This window comes from Salvelinus alpinus, chromosome 18 (genome assembly GCF_045679555.1).
Source record: "Salvelinus alpinus chromosome 18, SLU_Salpinus.1, whole genome shotgun sequence".
NCBI classification, from domain to species: Eukaryota; Metazoa; Chordata; class Actinopteri; order Salmoniformes; family Salmonidae; genus Salvelinus; species Salvelinus alpinus.
Window position 1 is genome coordinate 13,533,034 of NC_092103.1, and position 26,510 is coordinate 13,559,543.

At 41.7% G+C, this 26,510-nt stretch overlaps 1 protein-coding gene across 4 annotated transcripts in view; it reads left to right on the forward strand.

The window, feature by feature from the left end:
* Positions 1-26,510, forward strand: part of LOC139543829 (nipped-B-like protein B) — a 50,867-nt gene that overhangs the window by 3,699 nt on the left and 20,658 nt on the right. For 2 of the 4 annotated variants that reach the window (XM_071350287.1, XM_071350288.1), the window contains exons 2-10: positions 7,515-7,664; positions 21,846-22,011; positions 22,173-22,273; positions 23,412-23,523; positions 23,664-23,818; positions 24,637-24,771; positions 25,171-25,316; positions 25,473-25,563; positions 25,962-26,486. In XM_071350287.1, the coding sequence (XP_071206388.1) occupies positions 7,601-7,664; positions 21,846-22,011; positions 22,173-22,273; positions 23,412-23,523; positions 23,664-23,818; positions 24,637-24,771; positions 25,171-25,316; positions 25,473-25,563; positions 25,962-26,486 (1,495 nt within the window). In that variant the 5' untranslated portion in view covers positions 7,515-7,600. The remainder of the gene's footprint in view (positions 1-7,514; positions 7,665-21,845; positions 22,012-22,172; positions 22,274-23,411; positions 23,524-23,663; positions 23,819-24,636; positions 24,772-25,170; positions 25,317-25,472; positions 25,564-25,961; positions 26,487-26,510) is intronic. The other 2 variants (XM_071350289.1, XM_071350290.1) reach the window with 1 other exon arrangement.

Here is a 26,510-nt window from a genome sequence, read left to right on the forward strand (position 1 = left end):
TGAAAGTTCACACAAGTAACAAGTAAAGGTAGACCTATCAATTTGTTAGTGTTTTTAATAGAGGTCGACAGATTTATGCTTTTTCAACGCCTATACCGATTATTGGAAGACCAAAAAAAGCCAATACCGATTAATCTGACGTTTACATTTTTTTTTATATATATTTGTAATAATGACAATTACAACAATACTGAATTAACACTTTTATTTTAACTTAATATAATACACAAATAAAATCAATTTAGTCTCAAATAAATTATGAAACATGTTGCAATAATGCAAAAACACAATGTTGGAGAAGAAAGTAAAAGTGCAATATGTGCCTTGTAAAAAGCTAACGTTTAAGTTCCTTGCTCAGAACATGAGAACATATGAAAGCTGGTGGTTCTTTTTAACATGAGTCTTCTATATTCCCAGTTAAGAAGTTTTAGGTTGTAGTTATTATAGGAATTATAGGACTATTTCTCTCTATACCATTTGTATTTCATATACCCTTTGACTTTTGGATGTTCTTAGCCTAATCTCGGGAGTTGACAGGCTTGAAGTCATAAACAGCGCTGTGCTTCAAGCATTGCGAAGAGCTGCTGGCAAACGCAGGAAAGTGCTGTTTGAATGAATGCTTACGAGCCTGCTGCTGCCTACTACCGCTCAGTCAGACTGCTATATCAAATATCAAATCATAGACTTAATTATAATATAATAAACACTCAGAAATACGAGCCTTGGGTCATTAATATGGTCAAATCCGGAAATTATCATTTCGTAAACAAAATGTTTATTCTTTCAGTGAAATACGGAACCGTTCCGTATTTTATCTAACGGGTGGCAACCCTAAGTCTAAATATTGCTGTTACATTGCACAACCTTCAATGTTATGTCATAATTGTGTAAAAATCTGGCAAATGAATTACGGTCTTTGTTAGGAATAAATGGTCTTCACACAGTTCACAACGAGCCAGGCGACCCAAACTGCTGCATATACCCTGACTCTACTTGCACTGAACGCAAGAGAAGTGACACAATTTCCCTAGTTAATATTGCCTGCTAACATGATTTTCTTTTAACTAAATATGCAGGTTTTAAAAAATATACTTGTGTATTGATTTTAAGAAAGGCATTGATGTTTATGGTTAGGTACATTAGTGCAACGATTGTGCTTTTTTTGCGAATGCGCTTTTGTTAAATCATCGCCTGTTTGGCGAAGTAGGCTGTGATTCGATGATAAATTAACAGGCACCGCATTAATTATATGCAACGCAGGACAAGCTAGTTAAACTAGTAATATCATCAACCATGTGTAGGTAACTAGTGATTATGTTAAGATTGATTGTTTGTTATAAAATAAGTTTCATTCTAGCAAGCAACTTACCATGGCTCCTTGCTGCACTCGCGTAACACGTGGATTGCAATGTAATTAGCCGTAATCGGCGCCCAAAAATGCCGATTACCGATTCTTATGAAAGCTTGAAATCGGCCCTGCCGATTTAATCGGGTCGGCCTCTAGTTTTTACTGATATCAATTTTGGTTATGAATTATGAAGTGATAAAAAAAAAAATCTGTTACCAAATCAGTAACGGAATTTCAGAAAATGTGGCAATGGAATTTTTGCAATTGAGTTGGCTACAATAGAAAATCATAGTAGTCACAAACCACAGTTGGGTTCACAAGTTCGGACAGTAGAGTACAGTAAAGAAAAGTAGAGTATAGTTCAGTACAACACAGGAGTTCAGTACAGTACACAGTAGAGTACACTAAAATCTACTGAACTATACTTTACTGTATTGTACTGAGCTCTACTGTTCTGTGCTGTACTCTACTGAGTTCTACTGTTCTGTGCTGTACTGTACTCTACTGAGCTCTACTGTTCTGTGCTGTACTGTACTCTACTGAGCTCTACTGTGCTGCACTTGGATGTCCAAACTTGTGAAACATAGACATCTCTGTGATTGGTTCAGATTTGGTACGGCCAGAACCAAACAAATTTGGTCTTGTTTGGGTGCAGAGCTCATTAGAATGATAGCCATTGTGTAGAATAATACCCAAATATGCAAAGGAGTATATTGCATATTTATACCATGAAGAGAATGACATTCATATTTATGCGTTTGTTAGGGCTGACCCCGTTTAGTTGACTGGTTGATTGTTTGGTCGATAGGCTGTTGGTCGACTGAGATTTCTTTAGTCAAGCAATCATAAATATACATATATTTTTCACGGCGCACTAGACAGCCGTCTGATTTATGCCTGTTTCAGTGGACTAATCCATTGCTGAGGCCATGGGGATGGCACAGTCCATCGCTCTGACATATGCTACTGAAATTGTATATGGTTATATTATTTAAGAACAATGGTGCACCACTAATAAAAAAATATATATATTTTATAACAAATGCGGTTTTCCTCGCATTGGATAGCGGTTGATGTCTGCGGTTCTGAAACAATCTTCAGTGCGCTGTTGAATGGGGCGCCTTTTCCAAGACCATGTTGCTATGTGCATAATAGCAAAGTTAACCAGCATATTGGTGTTGAGAACAATGCGGCGGAGGCAGCAGCGGAGTGAGGAGATTTAATTGTCTAAGAACATTGAGGAGAGAGGAAACCCCAACTTAATTAGGTCTATAATCAATAGCCTGTCTGTTAAATGTGCCTGGCTTTATAAATCAACCATATATCTACAGAAATAAGACAGATTCTGCTTCTGTTGCATGTTTGAGTTTGTTTAATAGCCTACTGATTCCGTGAGCTCCAAGCCTCACGCCACTGCAACACGCAAAAGCAATTTCACAAGTTAAAAAAACAACTCTTTGCTAGGATTTATATCTCTGGTATAGGCTGCTTTTAATTTACTTAGTGCTGTTTACACTGTTCCAAGCGGTCAGAAAGATTACCATATTGTAATCGGGGCCTATAATTAACACCTGCCAAATGCAGGTAGATTTTGGCATTGGTGGGTAAGATGTCTATTTCACCAGCCACGTTGGCCGGTGGTCAGGGCTCCACAGTGTGAGCATTTCACTCACGTTTGTGGATAAAAATATTCAAGTGTGATCACATTTATAGTAAAATAAATGCTGCAGTAGCTGTTTTCAAAGTATTTCCGTTGTTTAGTTTCATAGCTGGTAAATTAATCGCACGAAATCAAAGAACTACAAATCCTATATAGCCTATTCCACCTCACGCTGCAATGCTGGGGCTGGGATAAAAAATAAATAAAAATATAGAACAAAACACACATCACGACAAGAGAGACACCACAACACTACATAAAGAGAGACCTAAGACAAGAACATAGCATGGCAGCAACACAACATGACAACAACATGGTAGCAGCTCAAAACAATGTACAAACATTATTGGGCACAGACAACAGCACAAAGGGCAAAAAGGCAGAGGCAACAATATATCACGCGAAGCAGCCACAACTGTCAGTAAGAGTGTCCATGACTGAGTCTTTGAATGAAGAGATTGCGATAAAACTGTCCGGTTTGAGTGTTTTTTGCAGCTTGTTTCAGTCGCGGGTGTTGTATTTCAAATAGAGCATCAACCAGTGGGTTTTGTGCCGGGTATACAGAGATGACCAGTTTACGGAGGAGTATAGAGTGCGGTGTTGTGTCCTATAAGGAGCATTTGTGGCAAATCTGATGGCCGAATGGTATGTTTCTCTATGTTTGAGATCAACTGCTAGGGAAGAGAAGACAATGCTTGTAATAGTCAGACTCAATCTCACAGGCACAAACATGACTCAAGTTGTGCTACCACAGTAACCTCCCTGAACATTTCTCTGTGATATTTTAGTTAAAAGTCTTGGGTCAAAAAAATAAAATGTATCAGTATACACACATTACTTATTATTAGTAATACATTTATTGTTTTAGAAACATTACAAAGCATGCTCATCAATTTTTTCTGTTTGCGTTTTCTTGGTGTAATTTTAGCGGGGCTGGTGGACCAAAACATTTATTTTATGCCCTGATTGTAATCTAACACCTGTTTGTTACACACAATACGCACGCAGCTCTCTCTCCTACACTCTCCTTTTCTTGATCTCCTTCATATTGTTATTACGATCATTGTTATATTCATAAGTAATGTCGTTAACATTAGTAGTCTTAGTATAGTAGCCTTGTATAACCACCATACAAGTCATTCATGTTTTGAAATGCAATCAAGTATTTTAGTTTACAAATGATATAACAAAGGGTTTCTCGAATAATTAGCCAAAACAATAAATAAACTGCAACATGTCAGCAATTGCATTCACGGATGCATGCAACTGTTTTTAGTCTTTGCAGTAATAATTGAATTTAAAAAATCCCCGTTAGAACAGACTCTCTGGTACACGTAATTTATTTAGCATTATTTACACTGTTCCAACCCGTCAGATTTGTACAAATATTTTTTTCTAACCGCACATGTTTGGCACACACGCAGTGCTTGCTCCTATACCCTCCTTCTTTTTCTTGATCTCCAGTGGCTTCCACAACTGTCAAATGTCTTCCATACATCGGACTTCCCCTTTCCCTCCTGAGCAACCAGTAAACATTACCCCATTTCGAGTTTCTTTTTCACGTCCTCTGCATGTCACGTGTTACGGTGTTGGAGTTTGTTATAACCAATTTATTGAAGTGATTATGATGGACAATAGGGCTAGACCTATTGCATATGTGCATGCGATGCATTCATGTGTCACGTACAGAGATCAAGGGTTGAAGGAATAGGTAATGTTTTTCATAAACAAATTAGGGAATTTGGTAATAACTTTTCAGTCAGAGAAAAAGTTTTTTTTAAATTAACTAGGAATGGCTGTAATTATGTTGCAGCTTCAGCACCACGGACAGCCAATAAACACTGTTGCTGTACCTGCTCACTGCAGCGGGGAGGAGAGCGAGGCAACGTGTGCCAGTCACAGGCACGCGCTGGCTCCCTCAAGTCATTTGTGTGTCTTAATTATTTAATCAAGTGGTGTGTTTAAAGTATCAGACAAGCTCAGTGCATATAGTTGATTTTATATGGAAAAATACACTATCAATTGGTCGAAAGAACAGACTACTTTCGGTCGACCAATATTTTTTTTTAGTTGGGGACAGCCTTGCTTTCTTTCTAGTGCAGATCAGGGACACATGATGACATTCTGTTACCGCAATTCCGTTACCATTGTAAATCCAGTTCACTTACTCTAGTTCAATAACCAAAGGAGATTGTTTGAAAGCCATTGTGTCATGTTATAGCGGACACCCCATTCTTTCTGCAGACATCGTTGAATCTTACTTCGGAGCTTAATTCAGAGCAGATATTTGACATGTTCTTGGAAAACATGGGCACATAATCTGAGGGAGATTTTAAGGAAATCTGTTACCAAACTTTTCATCTGCACAGTTCTTCTAGTAAATGTGTTTTTGTCAAATGTTCAGTGTAATTTGTTAAAAGTAGTCCTTGTGCAGAGAGTTAAACTTTGAAATCAATAGTTTTTGTTTGACATACAATTTAAATGGAATTAAATTACCATGGAATTGCCCAGTAGCTAGCTGCAAATTCACAGTTAGGGAGCATATCAGATTTTTTTTGTTGCCTGATTCCGTAATTTTCTTGCCCCACATTCCGTTTTCTGTTTTATTTTTCCAGGTTTCAGTTTCCGCTCTCAAAATCACACTTAAAAAATAAAAGGATGTTCTTAGTGCACAACAATTCTTAAATCACACCAGAAGACCACAACAATTTAAGAAATTTTGTTTTTTGGTGTAGTTGCCCTTTAATTCAACTGTACACCAACCTGAGACGGTTGTTTGGTAAGCGATGTTTCTGTAGCACTCGTGATTGAGAAGGTTTTTTGGAAAGCCTTTCCATCTACCAGAAGACTTGTAATTACATTAAAGTCATTGCTAACGGCTTTGTCGTAGACAAACGTGCACACACAGACAGGGGCCTTTTCTCAATTGGATTTGCTCATCTCCTGCGTCCTCTCTCCGACCTCTCGCCTCATTTTGAAAAAAGTCAAAGGTAATCGAAGAGAGCCGGTGGATGAGGACGGAAGTGCGCTTGTTTGAAATGAGACGGTCCTTCTCCACTTGCGCGTCATGACGTTTACATGGTTTGATCGTAAAGTAATAAAAACGAATGAAGTTAGTTGTGCAAGACATTTTATAGATAAAAACAATAAGTAGCATATATTTTTTGAAGCGTGTGCATGGTTTTCTCCTCTGTGGCAGATATTATAACTTCTCCGCGGTAGGACACATTTTATAGGGCGCTACATATAAAGTGTTTTCAGGAAGATCCTGCAGCGCCAGAGAAATTGCCTAAACCAGATAATCCTATATGCTGCTTGCTCGTCCACCTTCCTACCCAACCAGCACAGCTTCAGAGTGACCATGAGCATTTGGGGCCGGAAAGGGGTAGCTGTTTTCATTTAAGCATGCATGGGTTCACACCTCTTCCTAGGATTATCATGGTACTACCCCAGTAACCACTGATAATAGACCTGTGCCATGTCACGTCATCTAGGCCTATTGCTATGTGTTGCCGTTCCTGGTCTCTACTGTCAGTCTGGTGTTGATCATGCAAAAGGGATATTATTACTCCTCCTGTTGCCTTCTCTGACAGTGGCTGTCTTGTCGGTGGCCAAGGATAATAGTAGTGAATGATAATGAGGTGTTCCGTCCAAATGCAATAAGTGCACACACTTTTTAAATGCTCTGCAGTTCACTCAGTCCTAATCAAAGCACTATATGCGTGCTTCAAAGCCATTGCATTATCAGTAGGAAAGGATCTGACTCTATTTTGTATGGGCTGTTTTTGATGACACCCCTGGAACTCAGAGTAAGGGCACCACCAGTACTGTACTCGGGTTTTCTTCAATTCCTTCTCCCCACTGATGCATGTCTGCTAATGTGTTGTACTAGTGTGTTTGCTCTAGCAACCATTGACCAATTTCCCCATGTAACCTATTTCCCCATCTGCACAACGAGGAGCCTATTTCCCATCTCCACAACAAGTAGCCTATTTCCCCATCTGCACAACGAGGAGCCTATGTCACCATGCGCACAACAAGTAGCCTATTTTACTTCGCATGCGATTTCATTAATTTATGTTACTATTGCTCCTGTTTCCATAATGGAATATGCCTAGGTCATATTTATAATGCAAGTAAAATCTTGAGCTGCTGCCCGAGTGAAAGTTGTCAGTGAGTGCTATATGAGTTGTATAACCTTGTACTAACCAGTTTAACCCTCTGTATCCTGTTGCACTACTTTCAAATCTGTGTCAATCCCCTCAGCCGTAGCTTAACAATGGTGCCTAATTAATATAGCCCTGTTAGTTCATCCCTGAGAATTCTTCCTCCATCACTTTGACTTTTGATATGAAAGCCCCTGATTCTATTTTCACCAATGCTTTGGTTTAACATGCTCCGGCTCTTCTGAGCAGTGTTGCACATTGAGGAGCGTTGTGTGATATTGTGAATTGTCCATCTCTCGTTGCCGCTGGCTGTTCTAATGAAGCCCTCTCTGTTCTGCAGCGGTTGGGAGATGTGAGGAACAGTCGGAGAGCGACGACATTGAGCTACCTGTGCATCGACACGACTCCCCCACCCCCATCTTCAGCATGAATGGGGATATGCCTCATGTTCCCATTACTACTCTTGCTGGGATCGCTAGCCTTACAGACTGTAAGTATTACACTGCCACTCACATATTTACTGATATGGTGGATTCCTGGAAAGCAAGTGAAAAGATGCTGGTGGGGGCCAAGCTAGTTTTGATGTACCGAGTCTGCTGACATTTATTCCCGCTGCAAGCTTTTTATACTAATAAATATTTAGTATACAACGCTGTTTTCAAAATGTATACAATCCTTTAAACAATAATACATCGCAACCATTTTGCTTGCTTTATGGTCAGTGCTGCCTGCCGCAAAGCTCGTTTATTGGTATTTAGATTATTCATTTACCAAGTTAGCCTGATTTTGAATTGAGCTTGTTTGATTACTCCTTTTTTTTTTCTTGTTGTAATAAAGCATTAACGTTCACTACATGAATATTGCAGTCTTGGTATTTAGGACACTCCTACAACTGAGTATGATTGATGGTACTTTTCCATAGCCCTTGCTTTAGAATTGCATTGGTAGTGTAATATGATGTATAGTGCCCATATCAGAAAGTATCCACCTTTGCATATTTTGTTGCCTTAGTGCCTCAACTTTCAATGCAATACATTACACAGTGGTTAAGTGTTCAAGCCTGGATGTAAATGTCTCTGGGTTACAAATCTAGGCAAATATTCTGTGCATGCTTGGCACGTGTTTACATTGTTCGTGGCCATTTGCCTGAGTTTGACAGTTCATAAGGTTGTAGCTTGAATACAGATATGACCTCTGACGACGAGCCACGAGGCTGAAACGTTGGCACAAAATAAACAAGTGTCTTTGCAAGTACAGTGTGCCAGGGCATCGTTTCTTTGAATTATTACTCAGGATTTCCTATCCACCTGCCAAACAATCCCTAGATTTGAATTTCACTTTTAGGTTTTTGTCCTGCCAATACGTGGATTTCTCTCAACGTAATGTCTTTATCAGACTGCAGAAGTATTTCCTCTATTATTTAGCCTCTGCTTTTCTCTCTTCATTTTCTTTTGATCATACCAAGTTTACCGATAACAAGCATACCTGTTATATGATGCAGCCACCACAAGAGGTGTGGACTAGAGTCACATGACTTTGACTCGAGTCTGACTGGAGTCACGTTTGAGCCTCAAGACTTGGGATTAGACTTTGACTTGAGACTGATGACTTGAAATGATTTGGCCAGGTTTTGTATAACGTTTTGCCACTCATTTTGAGGAAGAGTCTCGGTGGATTACTCGCCACTCAGCCAGAGACAGTAGCAACTTGCAACAGATTGGCTAGTGGAACGCCCTCTGATTGGACCAGCAAACTGTTAATCAACACAGGTCTGGTGAGCTTGCCAACAGATTGCTGATTTGCTGTACAGCGCAAACGTCAAATTGTAGGGAGGGAGGATTGCCATAAATGGGTAACACTTTATTTGGATACTCCATCTGTAGATGCTCTACAGACTATCACTAACATTTCAACTAACTATCTACTAGCCCTAACCTTAACTCTTACCCTAACCCTTACCCTTATTCTAAGCGTTACCCTAACAAGCAGTTGCTTATCAACAAGTAGTTTGTTGATAGTATCCTTCTGTCTTTAATATTCTTGGTGATCAAGAATATTAAAGACATTCTCCGGCACTTTGGCGACTAGTAAGTATTTTTTAAATCTCCTGCTTTGGGCTGGAGGTGCCAATGTGTCGTTCATACATGTGCATAATCTATGAGCAGAATTACTATTTTACCTCAATTAGCCACAAGTACACGTACATAGAGCCAGCCAGATGAAAAAAGTAGTTAGCCAGGCGCCCGGGTCGGCGGGGGGTGGTCTACGACTGTGGCCTTTTCTCTACCAAACCAGTAAGTAGTCTTACCAACTCTGGCCTTTTCAATACCAAACCTGTCACAATTGGTACCCTAACACTAGCATTGACTTGTCTTGCCCCCCCAGGGGTCAAAATGTTTTGCCAAAGTAGCTCTATTTTGGTGGCCTCGGGTACATTCTAATGCCTTCTAATGCCTTGATTCCATCCAAAATAGGATACATAGCCGACAGAGATGGCCGCCTCGCTTCCCGTTCCTAGGAAACTATGCAGTTTCTTTTTTTTTACGTGTTATTTCTTACATTGGTACCCCAGGTAATCTTAGGTTTCATTACATACAGTCGGAAGGAGCTACTGAATATAAGAGCAACGTCGACTCACTATCATTACGACCAGGAATATGACTCTCCCGAAGCGGATCCTGTGTTTTGCCTTCCACCCAGTACAATGGATCGGATCCCAGCCGGCGACCCTAAACAACGACGCCGTAAAAGGGGCAAACGAAGCGGTCTTCTGGTCAGGCTCCGGAGAAGGACACACCGCGCTCCACTCCCTAGCATACTACTCGCCAATGTCCAGTCTCTTGACAACAAGGTTGATGAAATCCGAGCAAGGGTAGCATTCCAGAGAGACATCAGAGACTGTAACGTTCTTTGCTTCACGGAAACATGGCTCACTCGAGAGACGCTAACGGAGTCGGTGCAGCCAGCTGGTTTCTTCACACATCGCGCCGACAGAAACAAACATCTTTCTGGTAAGAAGAGGGGCGGGGGGGGGGGGGGGGGGTGCCTTATGATTAACGAGACGTGGTGTGATCATAACAACATACAGGAACTCAAGTCATTCTGTTCACCTGACTTAGAATTCCTCACAATCAAATGTTGACCGCATTATCTACCAAGGGAATTTTCTTCGATTATAATCACAGCCGTATATATTCCCCCCCAAGCAGACACATCGATGGCCCTGAACGAACTTTATCTGACTCTATGTAAACTAGAAACCACACACCCTGAGGCTGCATTCATCGTAGCTGGGGATTTTAACAAGGCTAATCTGAAAACAAAACTCCCTAAATTCTATGAGCATATCGATTGTGCTACCAGGGCTGGTAAAACCCTAGATCATTGTTATTCTAACTTCCGCGACGCATATAAGGCCCTCCCCCGCCCTCCTTCTGGAAAAGCTGACCACGACTCCATTTTGTTGCTTCCAGCCTACAAACAGAAACTAAAACAAGAAGTTCCCGTGCCCAGGTCTGTTCAACGCTGGTCCGACCAATCTGATTCCACGCTTCAAGACTGCTTCGATCACGTGGATTGGGATATGTTCCGCATTGCGTCCAACAACAACATTGACGAATACGCTGATTCGGTGAGCGAGTTCATTAGAAAGTGCATCAGTGACGTAATACCCACAGCAAAGATTAAAACATTCCCAAACCAGAAACCGTGGATTGATGGCAGCATTCGTGCGAAATTGAAAGCGCGAACCACTGCTTTTAACCAGGTCAAGGTGACCGGAAACATGACCGAATACAAACAATGTAGCTATTCCCTCCGCAAGGCAATCAAACAAGCTAAGTGCCAGTATAGAGACAAAGTAGAGTCGCAATTCAACAGCTCAGACACAAGAGGTATGTGGCAGGGTCTACAGTCAATCACGGATTACAAAAAGAAAACCAGCCCCGTCGCGGACCAGGATGTCTTGCTCCCAGACAGACTAAATAACTTTTTTGCTCGCTTTGAGGACAATACAGTGCCACTGACACAGCCCGCTACCATAACCGGCGGGCTCTCCTTCACTGCAGCCGAGGTGAGTAAAACATTTAAACGTGTTAACCCTCGCAAGGCTGCAGGCCCAGACGGCATTCCCAGCCGCGTCCTCAGAGCATGCGCAGACCAGCTGGCTGGTGTGTTTACGGACATATTCAATCAATCCTTATCCCAGTCTGCTGTTCCCACATGCTTCAAGAGGGCCACCATTGTTCCTGTTCCCAAGAAAGCTAAGGTAACTGAGCTAAACGACTACCGCCCCGTAGCACTCACTTCCGTCATCATGAAGTGCTTTGAGAGACTAGTCAAGGACCATATCACCTCCACCCTACCTGACACCCTAGACCCACTCCAATTTGCTTACCGTCCCAGTAGGTCCACAGACGACGCAATCGCAACCACACTGCTCACTGCCCTAACCCATCTGGACAAGAGGAATACCTATGTGAGAATGCTGTTCATCGACTACATTTAACACCATAGTGCCTTCCAAACTCGTCATCAAGCTCGAGACCCTGGGTCTTGACCCCGCCCTGTGCAACTGGGTACTGGACTTCCTGACGGGCCGCCCCCAGGTGGTGAGGGTAGGTAACAACATCTCCACCCCGCTGATCCTCAACACTGGGGCCCCACAAGGGTGCGTTCTGAGCCCTCTCCTGTACTCCCTGTTCACCCACGACTGCATGGCCATGCACGCCTCCAACTCAATCATCAAGTTTGCGGACGACACTACAGTGGTAGGCTTGATTACCAACAACGACGAGACTGCCTACAGGGAGGAGGTGAGGGCCCTCGGAGTGTGGTGTCAGGAAAATAACCTCACACTCAACGTCAATTAAACAAAGGAGATGATTGTGGACTTCAGGAAACAGCAGAGGGAGCACCCCCCTATCCACATCGACGGGACAGTAGTGGAGAGGGTAGTAAGTTTTAAGTTCCTCGGCGTACACATCACGGACAAACTGAATTGGTCCACCCACACAGGCAGCGTTGTGAAGAAGGCGCAGCAGCGCCTCTTCAACCTCAGGAGGCTGAAGAAATTCTGCTTGTCACCAAAAGCACTCACAAACTTCTACAGATGCACAATCGAGAGCATCCTGTCGGGCTGTATCACCGCCTGGTACGGCAACTGCTCCGCCCACAACCGTAAGGCTCTCCAGAGGGTAGTGAGGTCTGCACAACGCATCACTGGGGGCAAACTACCTGCCCTCCAGGACACCTACACCACCCGATGTCACAGGAAGGACATAAAGATCATCAAGGACAACAACCACCCGAGCCACTGCCTCTTCACCCCGCTATCATCCAGAAGGCGAGAAAAACAGCAAAAACAGCTTCTATCTCAAGGCCATCAGACTGTTAAACAGCCACCACTAACATTGGGTGGCTGCTGCCAACATACTGACTCAACTCCAGCCACTTTAATAATGGGAATTGATGGAAATTTATGTAAAAATATATCACTAGCCACTTTAAACAATGCCACTTAAAATAATGTTTACATACCCTACATTACTCATCTCATATGTAAATTTATTTACTGTACTCTATATCATCTACTGCATCTTGCCATCTTTATGTAATACATGTATCACGAGCCACTTTAAACTATGCCACTTTATGTTTATATACCCTACATTACTCATCTCATTTGTATATACTGTACTCTATACCATGTACTGCATCTTGCCTATGCCGTTCTGTACCATCACTCATTCATATATCTTTATGTACATATTCTTTATCCCTTTACACTTGTGTGTATAAGGTAGTAGTTGTGGAATTGTTAGGTTAGATTACTCGTTGGTTATTACTGCATTGTCGGAACTAGAAGCACAAGCATTTCGCTACACTCGCATTAACATCTGCTAACCATGTGTATGTGACAAATACAATTTTTGATTTGATTTGATTGAAATGATTTACTTCCCAGATTGGAAAAGTTTGTTGGGGTATTGTGTTGAAAGACATGACTTTACAATTTAAATGACAAAAAACGTAGGAATTCAGTGTATTGTTAGTTGTTTTGGATATCATATAGTCCTATTTGATCAGAACTATTGTAAACCTTTTTTAAAACATTTAATCTGTCTTCTCTTGATTAGTCTTATTTACAGTTTTACTGCAAGATATGAATTGCCACAATGTTTGCTTTTCAAATTATGTAATTTATTAAAACTGAAAAAGGATCTATATAGGCCACATTATCTTGAAAAATCTATTAAAGGTCAAATATATACAAATAAAAGAGTTATATCAGTCTTAAGTATTATATCTTTCTGATTTACATAGCCTAAATTATTGAAACATTTTATATTTAGGTAGGGATCTAAAATCTAGTTTTTGCCTGGTTCCGTTTTGTTCTTTCCGAAATTCTGTTTTCTCCATTTAGTTTTTCCAGGTTTATGGTTCTCGCTCTAAAAATCACACTTTTTTATAGAACATCCACTGTTGTTGTTTTTCTAAGTCCACAACAATGCATAAACCACATCAGGAGCTAACTTTTGAGGTCTGGAAAACATTTAAGTAATTTTGATTTTTGGGTGTAGTTGCCCTTTAATTCAAGTGGGCACCTAGCACAAGAGGCTGTTTAGAAGTGTTTTTGTAGTGCACGTGATGGCCGAGTTTGCAAAGTAAATACCTGCTGGATTAATTAAAATAATAATTATATTCTTCTGCCAGGTAAGCATAGGCTACTTTGTAGTTCATATTTAAATGAGAAGGTTTTTGGGAAAGCCTTTCCATCTACCAGAAGACTGTTTTCATTCGCATCATCGCTAACGGCTACAAATAGTGGTAGACGTGCACACCACACACAGACAGGGGCATGCTTGTTGCCTCTTTAGAAAGTTGCAGGAAATACGAATCACTGATGCGTTCTGTTCATGTCTTATGACAAACTTGGGCAAATTAATACATTTTCAATACATTTACATTGCCTTTAAGTGTTCTCACACCTTTACTTTTTCCACATTTTGTTGTGTTACAGCCTGAATGTTGACAATATCCCATAATGTCAAAGTGGCATTTAGTTTGTATAACATTTTTGAGATTAATAAAAAATGAAAAGCTGAAATGTATTGAGTGAACAAGTATTCAACCTGTTATGTTATGGCAAGCCGAAATACTTTCAGGAGTAAAAATGTGCTTCACAAATCACATAAGTTGCATGGACTCATTTTGTGTTCAGTAATAGTGGTTAACATGATTTTTGAATGACTACCCCATCTCTGTACCCCACACATACAATTATCTGTAAGGTCCCGCAATCTAGTAATGAGTTTCAAGCACAACAACCAAGGAGGTTTTTCAGTTCCTTGCAAAGAAGGGCACCGATTGGTAGATGTGTAGAAAATAATAATCGTTGCTAGTAGCGCAATGACTGGGAGTCTATGGGTAATGCTTGTAAGCAAAACTAACTCTAACTTCCTTCATACTTGAGACAGAGACGTAAAGATGGTATCCATTAATTCATCTGACTTTGGGGAAGTAGATAAAGGGACTCGTTGCCAAAGTATCCCTTTAAGTAATACTGCAAAAAATTGGCAAAGAGAACAAAAAGTAAATTTAACTACAAGCATCATGTTTGGGGCAAATCCAACACAGCACATCATTGAGTACCACTCTTACTTTTTTCAAGTATGGTGGTGGCTGCATCATATTATGGGTATGCTTGTCCATTTTTTACAATTAAAAGAAACTGAATAAGGGCCTCCCAAGTGGCACCGCAGTCTAAGGCACTGCAGTGTTGCTGCGTCACTACAGCCTGGTGTTCCACAAGGAGTCGTACTCTAGCGACTCCTTGTGGCGGGACGGGCGCCTGCAGGCTGACTTCGGTCGTAAGTTGAAGTGTTTCCTCCGACACATTGGTGCAGCTGGATTCTGGGTTAAGTGAGCAGGTGTTAAGAAACGCGGTTTGGCGGGTCATGTTTCGGGGGAGCATGACTCGATCTTCGCCTCTCCCAAGCCCATTGGAGAATTGCAGCGATGAGACCAGATCGTAATCACGAAATTAGGGAGAAAAGGGGGGTAAAAATTACAATAACAAAATAAGAAACGGAATACCGCTAAACACGGGCAAAATCATTTTAGTCTTCTTTCCAACAGACACTGGGAGAAAAATTCCCCTTTCAGCAGGACAAAATCCTAAAACACAAGGCCAAATATACACTGCAGTTGCTTTCCAAGATGACATTAAATGTTCCTGAATGGCCTAGTTAAAGTTTTGACTTAAATCAGCTTGAAAATCTACTGCGAGACTTGAAAATGGCTACGATCAGCAACCAACTTCACAGAGTTTGAAGAATTAGAAAAATAATAATTGGCAAATATTGTACAATCCAGGTGTGCAAAGCTCTTAGACTTACCCCAAAAAACGTACAGCTGTAATCGCTGCCAAGGTGTTTTTAACAGATATTTTTCATATTCTTTTTATAAATGTTGGTATTTTGTGTAGATCGTTGACCAAAAATTACAATTCAATCCATTTTAATCCTACTTTGTAACACAACAAAATGTGAAAAAAGTAAAGGGCTGTGAATACTTTCTGAAGGCACTGTAGTTAATTACCTACTAAAGTCAATACATTTTTAAAATATTGTTGAATTCCGTTTTAATGCCTGGATTCCGCGAGGGCCCTAATTATCATATTTGGACCAAAATGAGGCTCTCCACAACCTATAGTTTCTGTAGTACTGATTCTTCATCGAATGCGTTCATAAGTTATCTACACATTCTCGCCCCAAAAGCCTAGGCCTACCAATAGCCTATGCAAATTAGGGAGCCAAATGAACGGCTCTCTCACCGATTCAATTCGGTAGGCTATACTGACTGACAAGACTAGAGTCACTCACTTTAGCGCGTCACTGTATGGAAAGCCCCGACATCCTAGGAAAGGAAACCTAAGAAATCCTTTTGTTTACTAACCACAGCGCGCACCAGTTTTACTGGGAGGGGGAACAGACATCAGACTGTTTCTCCCTGTCCTCACTCGCTTTGTGACTGACAGTCGCCTATCCTATCAATAGATTGCTAGAAGATGCATATCGTTCATTCTAGAGGGAGAGGGTTTGACGGACTAGCGAAATATACTTTTCTAAGTTAAAAGTAGCCTAGTTAATAAGAAGTGGAAAAGTAGCTGGCTGAAAATGAGTCTTATCGGCTGATTAGCCTATGGCCGGTGTTTATGGAAAACACTGAGTTTGAAACCAACTGTTTACTGAGAGCTGTGCTGCGCCATTTCCCCTCACGTTGGCTAGCCCCCTAGCAATTATAGTTCCAGCCAATGAGCTTCATCCCCTCAGCATTTGAGTGACAGCTAGCGAGATGCACACACAGCGGAGTGTGAGAGGGCAATGACGTGGTGTAAATACAGTTGAAGTCGGAAGTGTACATATACCATAGCCAAATACTTTTAAACTGTTTTTCACAATTCCTGACATTTAATCCTAGTAAACATTCCCTGTCTTAGGTCAGTTAGGATCACCTCATTATTTTAAGAATGTGAAATGTCAGAATAATAGTAGAGAGAATGATTGATTTATTTCAGCTTTTATTTCTTTCATCACATTCCAAGTGGGTCAGAAGTTTACATACAGGCAATTAGTATTTGGTAGCATTGCCTTTAAATTGTTCAACTTGGGTCAAATGTTTCTGGTAGCCTTCCACAAGCTTCTCACAGTAAGTTGGGTGAATTTTGGCCCATTCCTCCTGACAGAGCTGGTGTAACTGAGTCAGGTTTGTAGGCCTCCTTGCTCGCACACGTTTTTCAGTTCTGCCCACAAATTTTCTATAGGATTGCGGTCAGAGCTTTGTGATGGCCACTCCAATACCTTGACTTTGTTGTCCTTAAGCCATTTTGCCACAACTTTGGAAGTATGCTTGGGGTCATTGTCCATTTGGAAGACCCATTTGCGACCAAGCTTTAACTTCCTGACTGATGTCTTGAGATGTTGTTTCAATATATCCACATAATTTTCCTTCCTCATGATGCCATCTATTTTGTGAAGTGCACCAGTCCCTACTGCAGCAAAGCACCCCCACAACATGATGCTGCCACCCCCGTGCTTCACGGTTGGGATGGTGTTCTTCGGCAAGCCTCCCCCTTTTTCCACCTAACATAACGATGGTCATTATGGAGTAGTGGCTTCTTCCTTGCTGAGCAACCTTTCAGGTTATGTCGATATAGGACTCGTTTTACTGTGGATATAGATACTTTTGTAGCTGTTTCCTCCAGCATCTTCACAAGGTCCTTGGCTGTTGTTCTGGGATCGATTTTCACTTTTCGCACCAAAGTATGTTCATCTCTAGGAGACAGAACACGTCTCCTTCCTGAGCGGTATGACGGCTACGTGGTCCCATGGTGTTTATACTTGCGTACTTTTGTTTGTACAGATGAACGTGGTACCTTCAGGTGTTTTGGAAATTGCTCCCAAGAATAAACCAGACTTGTGGAGGTCTACAATGATTTTTTTTGGTCTTGGCTGATTTCTTTTGATTTTCCCGTGATGTCAAGCAGATTACATACACGTAGGTTGAAGTCATTAAAACAAATTTTTCAACAACTCCACAAATTTCTTGTTACCAAACTATAGTTCAACTGAGGTTGAAAGTAGGCCTTGAAATACATCCACAGGTACACCTCCAATTGACTCAAATTATGTCAATTAGCCTATCAGAAGCTTCTAAAGCCATGCCATCATTTTCTGGAATTTTCCAAGCTGTTTAAAGGCACAGTCAACTTTGTGTATGTAAACTTCCGACCCACTGGAATTGTGATACAGTGATTTATAAGTGAAATATTCTGTCTTTAAACAATTGTTGGAAAAATGACTTGTCATGCACAAAGTAGAAGTCCTAAACGACTTGCCAAAACTATAGTTTGTTAACAAGAAATCTGTGGAGTTGTTGAAAAATTAGTTTTAATGACTTCAACCTACGTGTATGTAATCTTCCGACTTCAACTGTATCTGCACATACTGTATGTAACATAGTATGCCATTTCCTGGGACCACATTTGGCTTGTGAGCGCTACTTTCAGAACTATTGGCTAAAAAGTATACAAACGTGCCAGAGAATCTCTTTAAGTGTTTACTTTCCAAGCTCACCAGCAATGGGGCATCAATCAAAAATTACTAGCATAGGCCTACTGGTCTTTTGTTATGCCAAAATCGCTTGACATTTTTTATTTGCTTATGAAGATTACATTTGTAATTTGTTAAAAGTAATTATTAAATAACCAAAATGTGTTGTAGACAAACTTATGAAAGCGGATGTCTGGTAGCCTCAATAAATAGAAAAAGTCATTGCGTGTATAGATTTTTTAATTTGAAAAAACGTGTGACGTGACTCTTAGAATGCACGACTTGGACTTGATTCGACCTGCTCTACTTGGGACTCGACTTGAGACTTTGGACCCTTTTACAGCTAGAATAGACTTTGTACCATATGTTTTGATTCTTACCAAATATGTTGTCTTCTCACATTATTCGAACCCCACAATTAATAAACAGCTTATGAAGCTCTCTTAGCCTATAGATCACATATTGCAAACAAATAATCTTGACCTAAAAACTTCTGTGCTTCCTTGACAATCACTAATCAAAAACAACAAACATTTTTCTCTGCGAACCTGCTTATCTTCTCTCTTTTGTGGCACCAATGTGAGGGGTTATGGCAGGTGAACCAGTGTTTCAGTAGTCTAGTGTGTGGTGTGGAAATAATGACAAGCAAACCTGGGTAGCTTTGTGCTCACATTGCCCTAAAAATGGAACCGGACCGTGGAATTCAAGCAAACCGATCTTAGACCACCTCTCCTGATGGTCTCAGTTCGCTTCGGGGTCTCGTTTGAGGGTTCTGAGTTCCTTTGGAGTGTTCACACTGCACATCAAATGAAGTGAACCGCACTGAGCACAAACATTTTAAGGGACCAGGTGTGAAAACACCCTAAAACTATGGATGGTTTTATGCAGTAATGGATTTATCCCTAACTTAATACTTTGCATTTAGGTTGTACAATGTATTTTTTTCAAATACATTTTTTTAATTTTTTAATTTATTTCACGTTTAGGCAAGAACAAATTATTATTTACAATGACGGCCTACCAGGGAACAGTGGGTCAACTGCCTTGTTCAGGGGCAGAATGCCAGATTTTTATCTTGTCAGCTCGGGGATTCGATCCAGCAACCTTTCGGTTACTGGCCCAACGCTCTAACCACTAGGCTACCTGCCACCCCATGGGGGAAATGTAGGGAAACAGTTGATTTTAAACTAGGGATTTCATGGCTAATTGAGGTAAAACAGTAATTCTGCTCATAGATTATGTATGTATGAACTACATATTGAAACATCCAGCCCAAAGTGGATGTTCAATAATGTCTTAGTCGCCAAAGTACTGGAGAATATCTTTAATAGTTGAATATAGAGAGAAGCATGCCAACCTATAGGCCAGTGTTTCCCAAAGTTGGTCCAGGGGACCCCAAGGGGTGTACGTTTTGGTTTTTGCCCGAGCACTTCACAGCTGACTCAAATAATCAAAGTTTGATAATTTGTTGATTATTTGAATCAGCTGTGTATTGCTAGGGCAAAAACTAAATGTCCACCCCTTGGTGTCCACGGGAGCGAGTTTGGGAAATGCTGCTATAGGCCCTGCATGACCCCAATGCATTAAAAAACTACACCATGTCCGGGCCAGTAGAAATTCTGTTTGGGACAGTACATTTTTGTCCAACTGGCCTGACGAGAAAGAAAATAAGTTAAGATTGGACCCTGGCATGGTTCAACAACATCCCAGCTACTCCACAATATTGGTTTCACTGAATAAGGAAGCCTATACTGAAAAGCCTCCTTCCAAGCCTCCTCACAGATTACTGCACCTGTACATAGCCCATCTATGATTTAGCCCAAACAACTACCTCTTCCCCTACTGTATGTATTTATTTATTTATTTATTTATTTATTGTGCTCCTTTGCACCCCATTATTTATATTTCTACTTTGCACATTCTTCCACTGCAAATCTACCATTCCAGTGTTTTACTTGCTATATTGTATTTACCTCGCCACCATGGCCTTTTTTTTTGCCTTTACCTCCCTTATCTCACCTCATTTGCTCACATTGTATATAGACTTATTTTTCTACTGTATTATTGACTGTATGTTTGTTTTACTCCATGTGTAACTCTGTGTTGTTGTATGTGTCGAACTGCTTTGCTTTATCTTGGCCAGGTCGCAATTGTAAATGAGAACTTGTTCTCAACTTGCCTACCTGGTTAAATAAAGGTTGAAAAAAATATTACAAATGTGGGCCAGCTCCCTAGCAATTTGAGTTCCAGCCAAAGCAGAGAGTTTAATTTTGTAAATCCCTTTCCGTAAAATAAATAAGCTCAGCGAATGTATTATTGTGTGTTTCTTTTTGCTCTGGACAGTTTGCGTGTGCTGTGTGAAGGCATCAGTAGCGTGGTGGTGCTTGAATGAATGGCCAATCATATTGCTTAAATACAACTAGCTTGAGTATTCTGCCTGTGGTCTTCATTGGGTTTCAATGGTAGACTGTGACAGAGAAGGTAAATGTTGAAATGGAACTCAAAAATGCGCAGAAAAGTTAATGGCCAGGTCGGGCCAGTGACTGTCGAGATCCACTGGCCATCGTTACTGTTGAACCCTGCATGCACATTTTTCCCATCTCAGCCTTTGTTGGTTACAGCGAGCAGAGATGACCATGATCACAAATCATAGTTAACTAGTTTTAATGTTGTTCTGCCATTGCTGCACATACACCGCAGGTGTCGTTAAAGGGTGTCGTAAAACCACATCAACAGAGAACTATAGGTGTTTTATCACCATTGGCCTCATCCCGTAGCACACGCTCCAGCAGGTATATTTCACTGGTCACCCCCAAAGCCAATTCCTCTTGGCTGCCTTTCCTTCCAGTTCTCTGCTGCCAATGACTGGAACAAACTGCAAAAATCACTGAAGCTGGAGACTCATATCTCCCTCACTAGCTTTAAGCACCAGCTGTCAGAGCAGATCACTGCATCTGTACATAGCCCATCTGTAAATAGCCCATCCAACTACCTCATCCCCATACTGTTATTTATTTTTGCTCCTTTGCACCCCAGTATCTCTACGTGCACATTCATCTTCAGCACATCTATCACTCCAGTGTTAATTGCTTTATTGTAATTATTTTGCCGCTATGGCTTATTTCTTGCATTCACTCCCTTATCTTACCTCATTTGCACTCACTGTATATAGACTTTTTCTATTGTATTATTGACTGTATGTTTGTTTATTCCATGTGTAACTCTGTATTGTTGTTTGTGTTGCACTGCTTTGCTTTATCTTGGCCAGGTCGCCGTTGTAAATGAGAACTTGTTCTCAACTAGCGTACCTGGTTAAATAAAGGTGAAATAAAATAAAAATCTTGACATCCCATGGCAGTTTCCTTCCTACCCGGCAACTCAGTTAGGAAGGAAGGTGGGATATTTATTTTCTGGGTGGTATAATATACTATCCACATCATTATTCACTTGGCTGTGCTCAAAGGGATATTCAGTGTCTTTTTATTATGGCGGATGTCTTCTCGCTCACCCAACCTCCCACTCACTCAGGCTAACCTGTCTCCTCTTCGTCTTTGCAGTGTTAAACCAGCTGCCCCTGCCATCCCCTCTCCCTGCCACCACCACTAAGAGTCTGCTGTACAATGGGAGGATCGCGGAGGAGGTCAACTGTCTGCTGGCCTGCCGGGATGAGAACCTGGTGTCCCAGCTGGCTCACAGCCTCAACCAGGTTTCCACCGAGCACATGTGAGTACCTCCACACCCCTGCACATTTCTACGCTTGTTTTCAAAACAGCTGAGTAGAGAAAGTTATGAGCCACAGTTGCCATTGTTGATTCATGTATAAAGTTTGTAATTTATTCTGATGTGCTGCCTGTAACCTTTCTGCCCCTCCCTTCCCATTGCAGAGAGCTGAAGGACAACTTGGGCAGTGATGACCCGGAGGGTGACGTGCCTGTGCTGCTGCAGACAGTGCTCTCTAGGAACCCCAACATCTTCAGGGAGAAAAGTAAGTCAGCCTGGCATGGGGTTCAGGGTGGTACGGAGAGAGTGTCTTGAACGCTGCTCTGGAGCACATTGTATGGCCTAACACAGCACTGACTGTGTCCCTTCTTCTTAGGGCCTTGATTTGTTGACCCGAGTAACACTTCCTGGGTCAAATGTGTTTTCTGGGTCAAAACAGCTTTTTGAGGCATTGCAAGGCTAAGCTTTGTTGTCTTGGGTGATTTTTAGAGTTAGCGCTGTACTTGTAGCTTGGAAAGAGCTTGTGGTACTTATTGCCTTGAGTATAGTTGATAAAACATTTAATTGCTCTGTGATCTATGGACAGATCATGCAGCGATTTCAGTCAGTGACAAACTGGTGTCTAGTTGCTGGTGCTATAGGGGGAAAGTGGTGTCTGCACAGACTGTTGAGGCTGGTGCCAGAAGGGATCCCCTGTACTGTGTAGTGCTGTGCTGAGATTGGGATACAGCGCAAGACTTGGAACCTCGTCATGTCTGAGACAGTTTGTCATCCATAGTAGACATGCAAATGAGTTTGCTAACCTCTACCCTAGCTGCTGTTGCATTCATTATCCGGATAATTGAAATAGCTTATCACTGTCCCTGTCGTGCTCTGTTTTTCCAAGCAGTTATTTATGTGTTAATGTTTGGTTAAGGACCTTGATTAGGCAAGCTAAGTGTGTTATGATGATGACACAGACTTGTATCCTGTGTCATCTCTGCTGGCTAAGTGACCCCGACCGTTTGCATGTCCTCCAGGGAAATGTCTCCCAAACCTCTGGCCTGACGCTGTGCTGTTGTATTCAACAGTGAATCGTGCAATGTGTTTATCGGACTTTGTTGTACACTCTGTGAAAACTTCTTCTGTTACTATAATCTCCTGCACTCCCCATAACTCTTAAATACTAGTGTTTTGTAAAGAAATGCATTTTGTCAAACCACCAGATAACTGAGTGAGGATCAGAAAGTGATCTCATGCAGTCTCGCTCCTGAAGTAGCTTAATAGTTCTTTGAGTGAGGTCTTCTATCTTCCACTGACATAAACAGGACCCCTCTGTCTTGGACTGGAGGTTGCCTCCGTACTGGTGCTGTGCACTGGCCTTCTCTACTCCTCTTTAATCACTTCTTCTTTTCATCTCAAAGATATAATGCAGCAGCCAATAATGCCGCAGTACAAGATGTCCCAGAATTCCATGCATGGGAGTCCGGCGTCGACAAACTACCAGCAATCCACTATCTCACACAGCCCTTCTAGGTATAACGATACATTTCTCATTCAATTTGGTGTAATGGTACAGTGGGTGCTCTGATAGTTCATTCAATACTTCTGTCAGCCTTTGAGAGTTGCAAGTTCCCTTGGAATTGACATGTTCTTCTCATCCTCTTCCTCTACAGTCGCTTTGCATCTCCACAGATGGGGTCCGGCGCTAGGTTCACACCCCAGCAGAACAGCCCTGTGCCTAGCCCTTATGCCCCCCAAAGCCCTGCAAGTTACATGCAGCAGTACCCTCATCCCCCCAGCTATTCTCAGCACCAACAGATCCAGCAAGGTGAGACTGCACCTCTGCTTTTGTATAGGAAAATGATGCATGAAACCTACGAACTGATTTTCAGATAACCGTACTGTACCTAGCTTTTATGTACAGTACCAGTCAAACGTTTGGACACACTTACTCATTCATTATTTTCTACATAATAGAATAATAGTGAAGACATCAAAACTATGAAATGACACATATGGAATCATGTAGTAAACAAAAAAGTGGGAAACAAATCAAAATATATTTGAGATTCTTCAAAGTAGCCACCCTTTGCCTTGATGACAGCTTTGCACACACTTGGCATTCTCTCAACCAGCTTTTTAAGTTTTTTATTTAACTAGGCAAGTCAGTTAAGATAATTGTTATTTACAATGACGCCCTACACTAGCCAAACCCTAACCCGGACGACGCTGGGCCAATTGTGTGCTGCCCTATGGGACTTGTTTTACACTTTTTTGCTCACTACATGATTCCATATGTGTTATTTCATAGTTTTGATGTCTTCACTATTATTCTACAATGTAGGAAATAGTCAAAATAAAGGAAAACCCTTGAACGAGTAAGTGTGTCCAAACTTTTGACTGGTACTGTGTGTCAGGATGTTGATTCTGTGTTGAACCAACAGACCAAATTGTATTTGTCACATGCTTCATAAACAACAATGAAATGTTTACTTACAGGCTCTTTTCCAACAATGCAGAGTTAAAGATTAAAGTAGAAATAATGAAACGAGGAGTGCATAATGAATAACAATAATGAGTCAAAATAACATGGATATATACCCATGGTTTACCCTGGTGTGTTGTGTTGATGTTCTGTGGTCGTAGAGCTGCATGGTTCCCCTGTCGTTCCGGCTGCACCCTCTTATTCAGGAAGCCCCAAGAGGCCTGTGCAGCCCTGCCTAGAGGTGCAGACCCAGCCCCAGGCCTCCCCCCACCAGAACCCCTCCACCCCAACCTTAGGTACGGGAGTCACCTGGGGACATCATGTCAAACATCCGCTATCCTGCCCCATCACCTCCAAGCTGTGACCCATCGGCTCTTGTGTCTGTGCCTTATTATTTGCAGCACAGAATATCCATGCTCTGTCGACGCAAACTCTGTGTGTAACATTACAGGATGCAGTGTTGATTTGCAATGCACACTTGCTGCAAGATTCCTGTACATTGGCATAATATTTCACGTTTTCTTTCTTTTGTTTTGTTGTTTTATGTCTTGTTTATTTGCATTCATTCCACCTTTTAAACAAGATTTACAGGTGAACCAGTGGTTGAGTATGGGTTTTGGCTTAGCTGGAAGGCAGTTAAACTATTGATAGATTGTATGTGAGATTTATTTGGGTGTCTGTCTGTGTCTGTTCAGTTGCCAGTCCCGTGGTTCCTGCTAGCATGCGGAACATCCACGACAACAAGGTCTCCGGGCAAATTTCAAGCAACTCAGCCAATCACAATGCCAGACATGGCTCGAACGAAGACTACATGAACATAGTCCACAGACTAGGGAATGAGGTAAACACAAGAAATGATTCATACCAAAATGAAACTCTACCTAGCAAAGAGACTATTTTCACATGAAATTCAGTTTCCTCGCGTGGATCCTCATTGCTTGTACACTGCCTGAATGATCTATAATATAGATACTTATGTGATATGTGTTTTCCCTAGGAGAGTGATCCTTCCATGAGAAATGCCTCCTTCCCGCTCCGATCGCCCCAGTCTGTTTCTTCCCCTGTGGGCAGCGAAGGGACCCCAAAAGGTATTATGCATGATCATGCTGTGGGCTGGAAATCACGAGTCAACCTACCTATTCTATGCCAAGCAGTGTTTCCCCTATATTCATTTAGTAGCCGCGGCCCACCACTTCACATAATGATTACAAAAAAGTTGGGTAAACGTTTTCAGTGTAAACTTAAACAAGATATCTAAATATGTAGAATAGATAATGGAGCTATATATATTTAAATAAGATCCTATTTGAGAACTAATAATCACTCAAACAAATCTACAGAGGGAGAATGTAAAATAAAAAAAATGTCATGGGGCCCTCATAGATTTTTTTTTATACCGTTTGAGCTCCCCCACCAAGCTGACTTTGCCACCGCTGCTGCAAAAAATCCTTGTTAAAAAATAAACTCACCTTTTTGGTTTTGGCAGGGTCACGACCTGGCCTCATTCTGCAATCCCCTCCACCTTATGCTCCCCCCCGTGACTCCGCTCCCGACCTCCTCCTGGACTCTCCTGACCACAAGAAGAAGCAGAAGAAGCTAACTAAAGAGGAGAAAGAGCAGTTGGAAAAAGCTGCCATGTACGACATTGTTAGCTCTCCCTCTAAAGACTCTACCAAGCTGACGCTCAAACTGTCCCGGGTGAAGTCCTCTGAGTTGGACCAATCTGGAGAGCTCCTATCCGGGGTAGAGGACCAGGACACTGACCTGGCCTACAACAGCCTGCAGTTCTCCCGGACGCAGCAGGACCCTGCCCACAGGTTAGCCCCGGGCCAGGGGGAGCAGTCAGGCTACCAGCAGGTCCCTGTGCTCCAGAACACCAAACAGGCTATAGGGGTGATCAGCGGAGCTGTGTACGACGATGCTGAGATGGATGCTCTTGCTGAGATCGAGAGGATAGAACGAGAGACGCTCATAGAAAGGGAGCGCTGCTCCAAAGAGGTTCAGGATAAAGGTGAGTGTGCACATCTTGCTTCAT